Genomic DNA, 13785 nt, shown 5'->3' on the forward strand with positions numbered 1-13785 from the left:
GGTACCAATTGCGTTATTAGCAGACTTATTTTTGTATTCATATGATGTGGCCTTCAACTCGACATTGTTACGAAGTAACAACAATTAACAATAGTTATTTCCATTCATATGTCGACACGATATATCTTAGTGAGCTTGAAATAAAAGATACCACAGAGTCTGACACATCTGTTTCATATTTGGATATTTTACTACAAAAAGAGGTTAATGATAATCTAACTACAAAACTTTATGATAAACGTGATGACTTTAACTTTTCAATCGTCAACTTCCCTTACTTATGCAGCAATATACCCTTACGTGAAACTCCATATATTGCTTTTGATTCTTGTTCTGTTAAATGTTTCTTTGCATTATCAAACTTTCCACTTCTTGACAGTCGCCCGCGTGGCGGAGTGGTTAGAGGGTTCGCTCTAGAGTCGCGGCGTAAGGAGTTGATCCTTACGTCGCGGGTTCGAATCCCACTGTGGGACGTGGAGACCGGTCCTTCGGATGAGACCGTATAAATCGAGGTCCCGTGTCGCAGTAGGTGCTGGCACGAAAAAGATCCCTCACTGCTCAATGGCCGTAAGTGCCGAGCATAGGACAAAATTTGCAGCTCTCCACCGGCTAGTGGTGGCGTCTCCATATGAGTGAAAAATTCTCGAGAGGGACGTTAATCAACATACAAACAAACTTCTTGACAGGAATATACCACATGAAATATAGAAATAACGAACAGTATTTAAGTTCAAAGTCCATTTAAACAATATAAATCTGGAGCAGAGCAAACATAGACCTCCAAAAACATCAGAGGTGGAATTCTCTCACATTTTCAATAACCACACCATTTTATAAAAAATTACATTTTGTAATTGGACCTTTAGAAAAAATAAGAACTTGTTTTGGCTATGAAATATGATTGATTGATTGATTAATGTTTTACGCCGAATCGGCACTATTTCAGCCATATACCGGCGACTATGAAATATGAAGATAACGAACAGTATTCAATCTCGAAAGTCCTGTGAAACGATACAAATTTGAAGCAGAGCAAACACCGACCTCAAAATTTAGAGGTGGGATCAAGTGCCATGCCAGGTGCTATGTTAACACGAAGTTTCCATAAATCACATCAAGAGACTATTGTAAATCAGAAGCAGATTCAGACATCAAGACCATATTGAAGATTGTTATCTACAGCAGGACAGGGCGTATTACTATAATTAAAACCCTTATTCTCCCAAAGATCACACGCCTACAAATTAGTCTTTAAAATCCTCCCTGAGGGAAAAGTAAAAGGAAATTGATACACTTTCTTATGAAAATATCTGGAACTACAAACTCCAAGAGTAGCTAAAAAGGATATTATTCAGAGGTATAAAAAAAGGGGTGTTAAGAATGATATATCTTTATTCTTTTTGTAAAAGTCTGAAAATCGCATAAATTCGTAGATATTTTTAATGATACTTGTGTGTCAAGTTGAATGGATTTGACAAGTATTCTTCCAAATGTAGTAAATATTGTGATTTTTGGAAGACAGATACTGAATTATTTGTCAAAAATGTAAAAAATTGTTTTGGAAAGATGATCTATTCTCAGAAGATGTCGCCATATTAACATTTATCAGTTTGTAATTTGTTTAAAGCCTAATCTATCGTTTAATCTCTTGTTTCTTCTGCATGTTTCATAAATATTTTCTATCATAATATCACTGTCGATGTAATTGTTATTATCTTCAACAGTGAGTATAATGCTCTTAGAAAACGTCCACATTACCCGTATTTAATTTTTTAATCGGAATAATTTAAGAAAATTGATGAAATAGTAAGTTTTGTCAGAGACTACTTTTTAATGTATTTATTTGATCATTTCAATTTTTATAGAATATTTTTTGTCAAAATTTTCGTGCCATCCCTCCTCCTCCGTTTTTTCCCTTACCATACTCTCTTGCTGTTAATTTAGTATAGAATTATTATATAGGGACCGTTTGCCGCCCCCTCCCACTACTCCTCATTTGCTATTGTAGTAGGATGTTCGAATATACCATGTTACCAATGAGTATCTATATCCAAACAAAGATGGGTTCTCTTTTTCAGTTTGAACTTTTACCGGTTGCCTTTTTATTCGGATATTTTTTTTTTGCTTGTCAATTACCCCCCCCCCCCCCCCCACACACACACACACACATACACGTTTGGAGATCGGCGCTTCACCCTGTGCTGGTTAACTGTGCTTATCAATATGTTTAACTTTGGATTAAAATCAAAATGTTTAAATACATTTTTCTTCAAGGTATTTTTCAGAATAAACACTTATAAAGAACGCGTATATGTGCACTGATTTTTTTCTCTCTCTCTCTTAAAAAAATAAATTACGTATATGTAGAATACTTGTTAATATTATGACAATTACTATGAGTCAACTTTAAGCATTTGCAAATTGCTCAGAAAACAAATATACAGCATTTTAGCCATGCATAATATATAGACTTCGCTATAAATCGTTGTACCTAACAGTGTGTCCAATGTCGCGTTGAGAATAATTATGTGATATCAAATAAAATACTTTTAAAACAGACTTGTGATAAATGCATGTACTAAATAGTAACATTATTATTTATTAAAAATGTCTACATCAAATTTCATATAATTTAATATCTTTCTTATGTTACGCTTGAAAATCCAATTTTATTTCTTGTTCACGAAACGCAATTGTCAAAAAAATACTTCCGTGTTTACATAACCGCGAGTTTAGCTCATTGTGACGTCAAAAGATAAGGGCCCTTTTCTCATGACAGCAGTCCTATATATTATAAATAGACACCCCCTATATATATATATATTCTCAGATGACCACAGTAAGCCTATCTCTTTCTACAACATTATATTTTTTCTATCAAAAAAAGTGCATGATTCATCAGATCTTTTTTAAAAGGATATCTAAAATATGTTCAGGATATAAAGCTTTACGGCTAACATTAAATAATAAACACTTTTTTTTATATTAAACAAGACATTATCAGGAGAAAGGTAACTATACAATTTTTCTTTTGTTAAACTTTTCGGTCATAATCAGTATGTGCAATCCATGAATTAAAATTACGTTACAAACGATATTCTTAACACATCATCACTCATGTCATTCCAGTGAAATAAATGATACACACTTTATTGAAAGTATGACTGGAAAAAGTATCGACAAATAGAAAAAATCGTACAAGTATGTGCATAGTAGGATATGTAGCGAATATTATCTCTTATCCAATTTCAAGATCTTTAAATAAATTTAAAGGCACATAAAAAATCGTACTTAGTATTACAGATGCAATACAATATATCAATAAGTCATATGCTGACTGACGTTTTTCATACTAATAGGCCATTATTTACACAATGAATGTCGACGGATTTTTCCGTTATTTACCGATCATGATAAGGAGCACTCGACGGGTGTGACCGGTCGGCAGGGGATGCTCACTCCTCCATGGCACTTGATCTCACCTCTGTTTTTGGAGGTCCGTATTTGCTCTGCTGCCGATTTGTATTGTTTTAGTGGACTTTGAGCTTGAAAACTATTCGTTATCTCCATATTTCATGCACATATGGTCAATGAAGCCTTACGTTATTTAGACATATAGGTATCTTCCTTTTAAAAAAGATTATATTACTTATCAAGAAAATTGAAGGCATATAGCAAAAGCAGTTAAGGAAAAGGGGTGAGAATCGAGAAGGTAAGCACCCGTCCAGTCCCAAATATTAACCGCAGAAAAATTCTAAAGATAAATACTCATTTTGGAAATAAATATATTGCTTTTAATGTAAGTTTCGAACCAAAGATATGCTACATCGTGCAAATATATTTTAGTTTTTTTAATTCATCGTTGAAATTATTTCTTCTCATACATGTAATTAATTGCTCCTTTTATGCAATAATTACATCTTTAATACATGAAGGCCTCTTCGTATTAGAAAATTAAAAGGTAAAATGCTAACCAACTATCCTTCTGTTTTTAAGAAACCGGAAGTGATGAATGAGCCAGAGCGACTACACGAAAAATATGTTATGGTTCCAGCAGACAAGGCTGATAACAATATTGTCTTTGTTTGTAAGGCTCATTATAATTGTATTTGTAAGAACTTGGTTTTAATTCTAAGTATGGAAATCCTACACATACTCACAGTTCACATTCTAAAGAAAAAAAAATCTTTAAAATCATATTTCAGTGTTTGATACATTTAATTAATATACCAGTCAACCAAGGTGAGTTTGATCTATCCCAACTGTACTGGATTTCTAAACTTTATAAAAATCATTACAAACCAAGAAGATACATTGCTGGATCCAGCAAATGCTCTACCTAGCCCTTATCTTTACTCCTTACAAAAATGTTAATGCTGTAAAGGAGAAACTTCAGACATGCTGTGCTACAGCTTATTCTAGTGGTGTAAATCAGATGTGGGTCCTCCAAAACTCGAAAGAAATTTTAGGCATTTTAAAATCACCAAATTTTTCATAACTTTATAACATCAAAGACTTTCCTACGCTTTATACAATTATTCCTCACGATAAATTAAAATCTAGATGTCTTGATATCATAGACAATTTAAATAAAAACGGACCTAGAAAATTTCACATCTTTTGATTGGTCATCAGGAAAATTACTTCGTTAAAACCACTCTGATTGTATATACTAGTACTCTGAAGTTGATATGAAAAGGATGCTGGAGTTCTTCATTGACAACATTTTTGTTCGGAGACTTAGTTTTCCAACAAACTGTTGGAATTTCGATGGGCACTAATTGTTCTCCTTATTAGCTGACCCTTTTAATATTCCTATGAAGAAGAATTTATTAAAAAACACTAAAGGAAAACACTAGCTGTGGCTTTCAACACAGGACGAAAGACCATCTTTAAGCAATCGCTTAATGGTGGCTTAATGGTAGCTTAATGGTGGCTTATAGAAGTTAATTCCTTTAAGCCACCATTAAGCCACCATTAAGCTGCAGCTTCTAGGTGCTTAATGTCCAAACTTCATTAAGCTACCATTAAGCCACCTTTAAGCTGCGGCTTAATGGTGATTTAATGTCCAAACTTAATTAAACCACCTTAACGCATCCAGTATCAAGTCTTTAAACTAACTTGTTAAGTTTGAAGTTGTTTCAGTATCATTTCCACAAATACTTATTCAATTCATAATTTTTTTCTCGCTATTTCTAACATCTATGTCAATGCGTATAAACTCGGGAACTGAGAACAGCTTCATCAAATGCCTTAAAATTTTCGCTCCCTAAAATCAGTTTGTTTGAATACTTGTTTTAAAATTATTTTTATCCATAAATACATAATATATATTAATTTTTAAAAAAAAATCACATATTTTTCTTTCGTGTTTGGAGAGCCACGTCCCACTGCCGAATTCATAGGAAATGTAATTAGAATCATTTTCTTCTGGAATATCTCTGTCTCATAATTTTTCTTTGGGTAGAGAAAAGTTTAAGATATAAAAAAATATATAGGTTTAGATTATATTGCCAATCTTTGAATTAATTCATGAATAATTTGAAATAATTCGTGGTTAAGTGCCATTATTTTTTCCTTTCTTTTAAAATACTGCAGAAGTAAGAATTTATTTAAAATAATGCGGAAGTAAGAATTTATTTAAAATAATGCAGAAGTAAGAATTTATCAAAATATAGTCGGTCTTCAATGATTGTTATTTCAAAATCAATTTTCAGAACAACAGCCGATCAGATTAAAAAGGGTATCCGACCAGATTTATACACATTGAGAAGCGGGGTAAAATAATCAGTGTACAGTATATCGACTAGTTAGACAATAGACCTTAATTAGGTGTCCCCATCCGTCCCCAGTCAATTAACAGGAAACTATACACGGGAATGTACAGTGATAGATTTTGATGATCTATTTTTTACAAAACTTAAAATTTACGCAAGCATATAACAAATTAGAAATTATGATTGTACACAAAAAGACAATTATTTTGATACCCATAATGATATAAAAAGAATTAAAACTGAAGATATGTTATAAAAATATTTTATAGCTTAATTGTTACGCAAAGATCGTCAAAAATCGTAAATATCCGCAGCATATTTATATAAAGTATAATCTGTTTTTTTTTTCCCCAATCGTTCTCTTTCGATGATATATTCCTTTTTAATAACAAAATTTTGTTATATCTGTGGAATTTCAATCTTTTCATGCTTATAAATCGGCGAATAATAGAACGAGGAATTCAGTTACTTAAAATCAAAAAGTTGTTTCACACCATCACACCGAACTCCGGTCCACGGTTAAGAAATATTAACGTAATATAAAACTTTATCAAAATGTCTTTTTTAAAATATATACATATATATAAATATAATTATTCGTATTATTGATTAATAAATATAAACATAAAAAAAAATACATGTACGTTACCTGTAACCATTCCAAACAAGTTTTGTTAAAAATAAAGGCTTTATATTTCACTTCGATATCAACAGCTTCGATAGCTCAGTAGTTAAAGCATTCGCCCTCCAATCTCAAGGTCGTGGGATCGAATCCTGTCGAGAATGCTTTTTTTTTTTTTAATTTGTTTTTTTTTTTAAATTTTCTTTCTTTTACATTATTTTCGCTGAATTAACAAATGTATAAACTCGACGTTTATAATTTTTGTGAAGAAATCATTATAAAAATAATATTTAACCCGTAAAAGCAGTTTTATCGACTGCGTAATGGTGACTTAATGGTGGCTTAAAGGTTGTTTAATGGTAGCTTAATGGAGTTTGGACATTAAGCACCTATAAGTCTGGCTTAATGGTGGCTTAATGGTGACTTAATGATTGTCTAGAAGCTACCATTAAGCACCTATAAGCCACCATTAAGCCACCATTAAGCTACCTTTAAGCATCCATTAAGGACTTTGAGATGGCTTAATGGTTACTTAATGGTGGTGTATTTATTACTTAAATGTAGCTTAAAAGTGCTTAATGGTGACTTAAAGACAACCATTAAACCACCATTAAGGACCTATAAGCCACCATTAAGCCAAACTTAAAGGAAGTGTTTCATCTTGTGCAATTCGACATTCAGATACATCGACGATGCTTTATCCATTAACAATAGTTATTTTCATTCGTATGTCGACTCGATATATCCCAGTGAACTTTAAACAGAGTCTGCCACTTGTTTCGTATTTAGATATTTTAGATATTTAGAAAGTGACTATAGACGATAAAGGCAAATTAACAACTTAATTGTATGACAAACGAGATGACTTTTCCATAGTCAACTTTCCTTATTTATGTAATAACATTCCACTATCACCTGCTTATGGTGTTTATGTCTCCCAACTTATTCTCTACTCAAGAGCTTGCTCTGAGAACGATCAATTTTTAAAGCGAGACAGGCTACTCACTGATAAGTTGATGTTACAGGGATTTCAACAGCATCGTTTAAAGTCAGCACTTCGTAAATTCTATGGTCGTTGTAATGACCTTGTTAGAAAATATAACCTATCATTTGGTCGCATTTGGCTGATTTGTTTCATGCCAATTGTTAGGCCTTTGTTTTTGTACTGAATTGACTACGGATATTTCCTTCTACCTGATCAATACAGAGGGCTCACTTCTTAAGTTTTAGGAGAAGAGTTACTTAATACAAAGCTGTTTATACCATCTTAAAGATTGATCTGTAGTTATTAGTACATGTATTAGCGATTTGTATATGCACCATAGCTCAAAAATTAAACACTTCTTATAGACGTTAAGCTGTTGCTACACTTCCATGGTATGAAAACAATCTTTATATAAAACCCAAATGAAGACATTTTGCGCTGAAAAAAGAACATTTCTCAAATTATGTCAACGACTTAAAGTTCCATGGAAGGAACTCCATTGTTAATGATTCTCAACGCAGGAAAAAGTTCTGTAAAAACTCCATTTATAGCATGCTTATCCTACAAAAATGTTATTCGTGAAAAAGGTTGAGCGACTAATGTAACACAATTATTATTTTTATTGATGATTTTTTAAAGTGCACTTAGTAATGTTAAAATATCATGTTACGAATTATAATTTATACTACTGGTGTGTAGAGCGACGGACTATAACCTCATAATTGTGAAATTGTTTTAATGGATACAGATAAGAGCATCTTAGTTTGATGGACAGGTAGTTTTTAACCATGTGTTGTTCTCGAAAATTGATACTTTCCAATCAGACTTTGTGCAACGCTGCAACCATCTAATTAAGTGAAGAATGTGAATGTAAAAAGAGGTACCTTATCCTATAAGGATATGAGAGACAGAGCTTCAGTGATGGGGAGGGGGGAGGCTTTTTAATATTAATGAAGTGACACTCTAACTTACTAATTGCTATTACCAAATACGTGATCCCTATGATGCAGGTTTTCGTGCAAATTATGTTCACATTGAATATCAATAGGTTTGTAACATCTTAGCTTCGAGTTTGAACCAGAGCTTTTACCATCTTAGCTCCGAACCTATTTTATGAAATAACTATGCTAAGTGAGCTTTAACCGTCTTGACACCGAAACCTACAGCCATTGAACTTTTCATGTACCATTGTTTTTGCCTTTGATGTGACTTTATAATAATACAATAAACTTAGAAATATCTTCTTAATCCAAACACATGTTGTATCATGTTTCCAGAAAATTACATAAATTTCTTTAAAAGTTATCATTGTTTACGTAAACTGTTTCTCAATTACTAAACGTATTCTTTATCTTCAATTTTTTTTTACTATATATCGATATAACAATTCTTCCAATGTAACAAAAATCTAGGGTCCTCATATATAGATAGAAATCCTTTATTAACCTCTTGTATATGCTTAGACAAGGACAAAATAATCACTTTCTGAATCAAAATTGAAAAAGTTATGTGACATTTTTATGTCTCTTCTCGACAGTATTACCGTTCGCAAAATATAAACACTTTTTAAACGAAGATATTATTAATTGTTGAGAGAAAAATTCTCAGAAACATTTTTCACGAGACTGTATCTCACTGCGCTTTGTTTCGATTTAGACTCGGGATCCTGTGGTCTGGATATCACATTTTGCACAAGACTGTATCTCACTGGGTTAGTATCCTGTGATCTGGTATCCTGAGATCTGACTGTCATATGTTTCTGAAAAGAAAAATCCTCCGCGCTTTCTACTGTATGTAGCACACGTTGATCGATATCATTTTCAAAACTTCGAAGGCCCTTTTTAGTGTGTTTCTCTTGCTTTTTGTCCCGTTTAGCATTATCACGACTACTGCGATGGATGTTTGAATGTAGTCTTGAATCTGGTAACGTAGAAGACTTCATCTTATTTCTATCTGTATTACTTGTAAAAAATATTGGTATAGATCTTCTGTTTTGTTGAAAATCTGATTCATCTCTCATTATGGTATTATATGAATCAAAACATTTATCGCGGTCCTGTGAAATTTTCAGGGTTGGATACTCAGAAACAGTTACTTTTGGTTTGTCTTCGTTTCTAGAAGAGGCCGTCGATAATAACGTGGTCACACTTGCGCCTGCATGTAAATTTGACGATAATGGATTCCCTGAAAAAAATGAAGTAAGAAATTTTTAAAATATAAGAGGGATGTCCATTTGTTCGTGGACAAAGACATTTTTTTTAATTGAATGATCAATATATGTCTAATTATTGTTTAATCAAAACAGACAGATATTAGTATAGTATGATAACAATAAGGGTTAAGAATTCAGACAGACAAATTACTTGAAACTTCAAAGATGGGATCAAGTGCCATGGAGGCGTAAGCATCCCCTATCGACCGGTTACATCCGCCGTGTATTCACTATCATGATTGGGCAAACGGAAAATCCGTAGACAATTCAGTGTTTAAATAGTGGCCTAACAATAGGTATAAAAACGTCAGTCAGAATTTGACTTAATGATAGACTGTATTCGCTGAAATGGTCATTGTATCGACCCTAGAACTTGCGAAATGATGACTTCCAACGAGACTGTTGATATCCTTGTTCCATCAACTTGTTGGTTAATAGCTTGCCTCGTTTTAGAAATGGATCGTACGTGAAGTATGCTTTGCGTATCAAGTCAACTGGGAGATATAAACCCCATACGCAGGTGATAAGGGTATATTGCTACATAAGTTAGGGAAGTTGATGATAGAAAAATTGAAGTCATCACGTTTATCATTAAGTTTTGTCGTTAGGTTACCATTAACGTACTTTTCTAGTAAAATATCCAAATATGAAACAGGTGTGTCAGACTCTTTGGTATCTTTTATTTCAAGTATACTGGGAGATATCCAGTCGACATAAGAAAGAAAGTAACTTTTGTTAATTGATAAAACGTCGTCGATATGATGATATGATGTGAGCAGAGCAAAGGCTCACCTCTGAAAATACCAGAGATGGGGGGTCAGTTGCCATGGAGGATTGAGCATCCCCTGTTGACTTGTCACAGCGTCGACTGCCTTATGTCATAATCGGGGGAAACAGAGAAATCCTTAGTCAATTCAATATGAAAATAATTTGTATGAAAGACGTCAATCAACATTCAACTCAACGCCAGATTGTATTTGCAAAAAAAGTCATTGTATCGACCATAGTCGGACAAGTGCACGTGGGCAATAGAGAATGGACCCTTTTTCTTAAAAATATCACAAAATCGTTCTTCTTTTTTTTTTTTTTTTTTTTTTTTTTTTTTTTTTTTGTAAAAATGTATATTAACACTGTTTGATACTTTTATTTTAATTACGTTCAACATTAAAATTACGTTCAACATCATCAAGATTGGCATGGATATTAAACTTATTTTTGTCTATATTAATATTTTATCGTAAACACTTGGCAGTGTAGTCATTATAAAGAAAGAAAAAACCATATATCCACAAACTTTTTGGACAATCCTCGTATAGTAGGAGAAAGTAATAGAAATTAGGAATTGATGGGCTCTTGATTGATCATTTAGAGCAATTAAACTATATAGTAAATGAGAAATGAAATTAAGAAAGGGCGACTATTCTCTTTTAAAAAAGATAACAAACAATAATGACGTTCAAATGTCCATTGGGACAGGAAGAATTAGGATCAGAGCAGACACGGGTCTCTAAAAAATGTCAGTGGTGGGATCAGGTGCCATGGAGGAGTAAGCATATCCTGCTGACAGGTCACACCTGTCGTGTGCTCCTTGTCATGATCGGGCAAACAGAAAAATTCGTAGATAAATCAGTGTGAAAATAATTCTATCCTCCATTAATTTTATCCTCCATGGCACCTGATTCTACCTATGATGTTTTGGAGGTCCGTGTTTGCTCTGCTCCTATTTTGTATTGTTTAATGGACTTTTGAGCTTGAATACTGTTCGTTATCTCCATATATTTCATTCTATGTAATGATAAATTGTATTTTCTGACAAGATCATTGTATCGACCATAAAGTTTGCGAAATGATGACTTTAAACGAAACTGTTTATATCCTTGTATCATCAAATTATTTGTCAGTAGCTTACCATTTTTTATATATTGTTCATACGTAAAACATGCTTTTGCGTATCAAAACGTTTAATAGACATATAGGAGATAGTGGTATATTGCTATTTAAAAAAAGGAATAACGTTATATTGCTATACATTAATTAAGGGAAGTTAACGATGGAAAAGTTGAAGTCATCACGTTTATCATAAAGTTTAATTGTTACTATATTGCTTTCTTTTCCATGTTCTCATTTGCTGTTAATTTGAATAGCACAAAATAAGGAAAATGATAGCATAAGCAGTCCAAATTCAGTTGGATTAGGTGCCATATCTAAATTATGGTACCTGAATTCTTAATAATATAATATATCAAAGAAAGGCAGCGTTTCCTTAAAATTAAAATCATTTTATCATATTTGGAGCTTTGATAGTATTCTGACATTAAAGAATATTATCTGCAATAATAAACCTAGTATGTTTTTTATTATAAATATTAATTGTATGGATTTTTTTGATTCCCGGTATGCAACTTCTATTAATTTTTTTTCCTGAAATACAAAGGGTGTTGTAATATCCATTGCCAAAACACACACACAGCCCCCCCCCCCCCCCCAAAAAAATGAAAAAATAAAAAAAAAAATAAAAAAAACAGGAAGGGGAAAACTGGTGATATAGTTCCTTATCGTGTTCATATTTGAATTCCACTTAATTTTTTATAAGTAAAGGACTATTTATTGCATTCAATATTTACCTTGGACAAAGCGACCCCATTTCCTCTCTTGGCGCATTTTGATCCTGTAACAGGAAATAAATTGTAAAATATAAGAAAAATGGCAAAATAGCCCTCGTATACGTGGAATAGAAAATATTTTCATAGATTGAATTTTTTCGCCAAATAGCAATAGTTGCATATATTCTTGAGTTGAAATTTACCGTAAATTTTCTTTCTTTTTTTAGGATCTACATAATATTCCCAAAAATACCAATCATTGAAATTTGTTTATATCTTGATGTAAAATAGTAACGGCTTTATAATAACGTAGATAATATTGTTTTTATGTTAATAAGTAATAGTGCTTTTTTTCTAAAAGTTAATTTATTCTTTAAATGAGTTTGCCTTATTAGGATACAGCTTGCGATGAGTAGGATAACGATAACTCCAAGACTAATCCCAGGAATTTTAATCCAAAGCGAACCATCATCTTCTCTTCCAAGCGAACCATCATATTCTCTTCCAAGATCTCCCTCTCCTTCAGAAAACAGATTTGTCATGCATTACAATTACTCGTGACCGGTGAATAAATCATAACCTATATTATGTATTTGTGATATAAACATGTGAAAAAAAAAAAAGCAAGATGCTTCTATGTGATTTTATGACATCATCGCTTTTTCTGAAATTTTTAATTAGATATAATTTACTGTCCTGTCTTCATTCATCTTCAACCAAATTTTATCATTATTTGTGAAATAGATAAAGTTCTTGTTGAGCTTGGAAATATCACACACACACATGTAAGTCATCTTCTATACGTTACATTATACACATTTTCTTTTGTTTCTTCTAGAGGAATTTTCTGATCAATATTATAATTTTTATTACCAATTCATATGTTCCTTTTTCAACTCCACGGTCATGCGCACATCCTGAATCCATATAGAGTTTTTCTAATTCTAGTCATTTAATAAACATGTACTTTTCAAGAGTAACACATTCTATGCTATAAATTAAGAGAAATAAACTTCATACTCATATCAATGTTGCACCCATTGGCATAATGACATGTCTCATTTCCTGTACAGTTGCATCTGTTTAAACAGAATCGTCCATAGCGGTTTTTGGAACATTTATGTACACAGTCAGTCCCATAAGTTCCATTCCAACAATCTGAAAATTTAAAATAATTAGATTCATATACCCCAGTTTTATTTGGTTTGCTAAAATTATTTCCATACAACTTTTACTTGTACAAGGCTTAATTATCAATGTTAAATAGTTCCAAGGAAAAAAACTCTTTTCATACTTTTCCACGTAGCTTTTAAAATACTAAAATAAAAATGTTTACACAATACCTTGACAATCATTCCCTTTTACTCTTTGGTTCATACAGCATTTTGTTGTTCTGTTGATATGAAATTATCGCACTTGTGATTAGTGTCTTCAAATAGAGTGTTTTCATTATAACTATATCTCAGTTATGAAAATATATAAAGCACAAACCAGACACAAATTGATAAACAAGAGGTCAACAGCAACAATCTCACCCGAATTGCCTTAGTCCTGTTGTTCTTCAGAAGATTATTAAAAGATTTCTC

At 32.3% G+C, this 13785-nt stretch overlaps 1 protein-coding gene across 1 annotated transcript; it reads right to left on the reverse strand.

Moving 5' to 3' along the window:
• Positions 1 to 8854: 8854 nt before the first annotated feature.
• LOC133180257 (uncharacterized) lies at positions 8855 to 12259 on the reverse strand. The gene is made up of 2 exons (XM_061314801.1): positions 12221 to 12259; positions 8855 to 9568 (listed from the first exon to the last, which is right to left on the reverse strand). The coding sequence occupies exons 1-2, from the start codon at positions 12255 to 12257 to the stop codon at positions 8967 to 8969; spliced, it is 639 nt and encodes a 212-aa protein (XP_061170785.1). The 5' UTR covers positions 12258 to 12259; the 3' UTR covers positions 8855 to 8966.
• Positions 12260 to 13785: the final 1526 nt, after the last annotated feature.

The sequence above is a fragment of the Saccostrea echinata genome, unplaced genomic scaffold, assembly GCF_033153115.1.
Source record: "Saccostrea echinata isolate AGI-Se365-2 ecotype Australia unplaced genomic scaffold, CSIRO_AGI_Sech_v1 ptg000001l, whole genome shotgun sequence".
In the NCBI taxonomy this organism is placed as follows: Eukaryota; Metazoa; Mollusca; class Bivalvia; order Ostreida; family Ostreidae; genus Saccostrea; species Saccostrea echinata.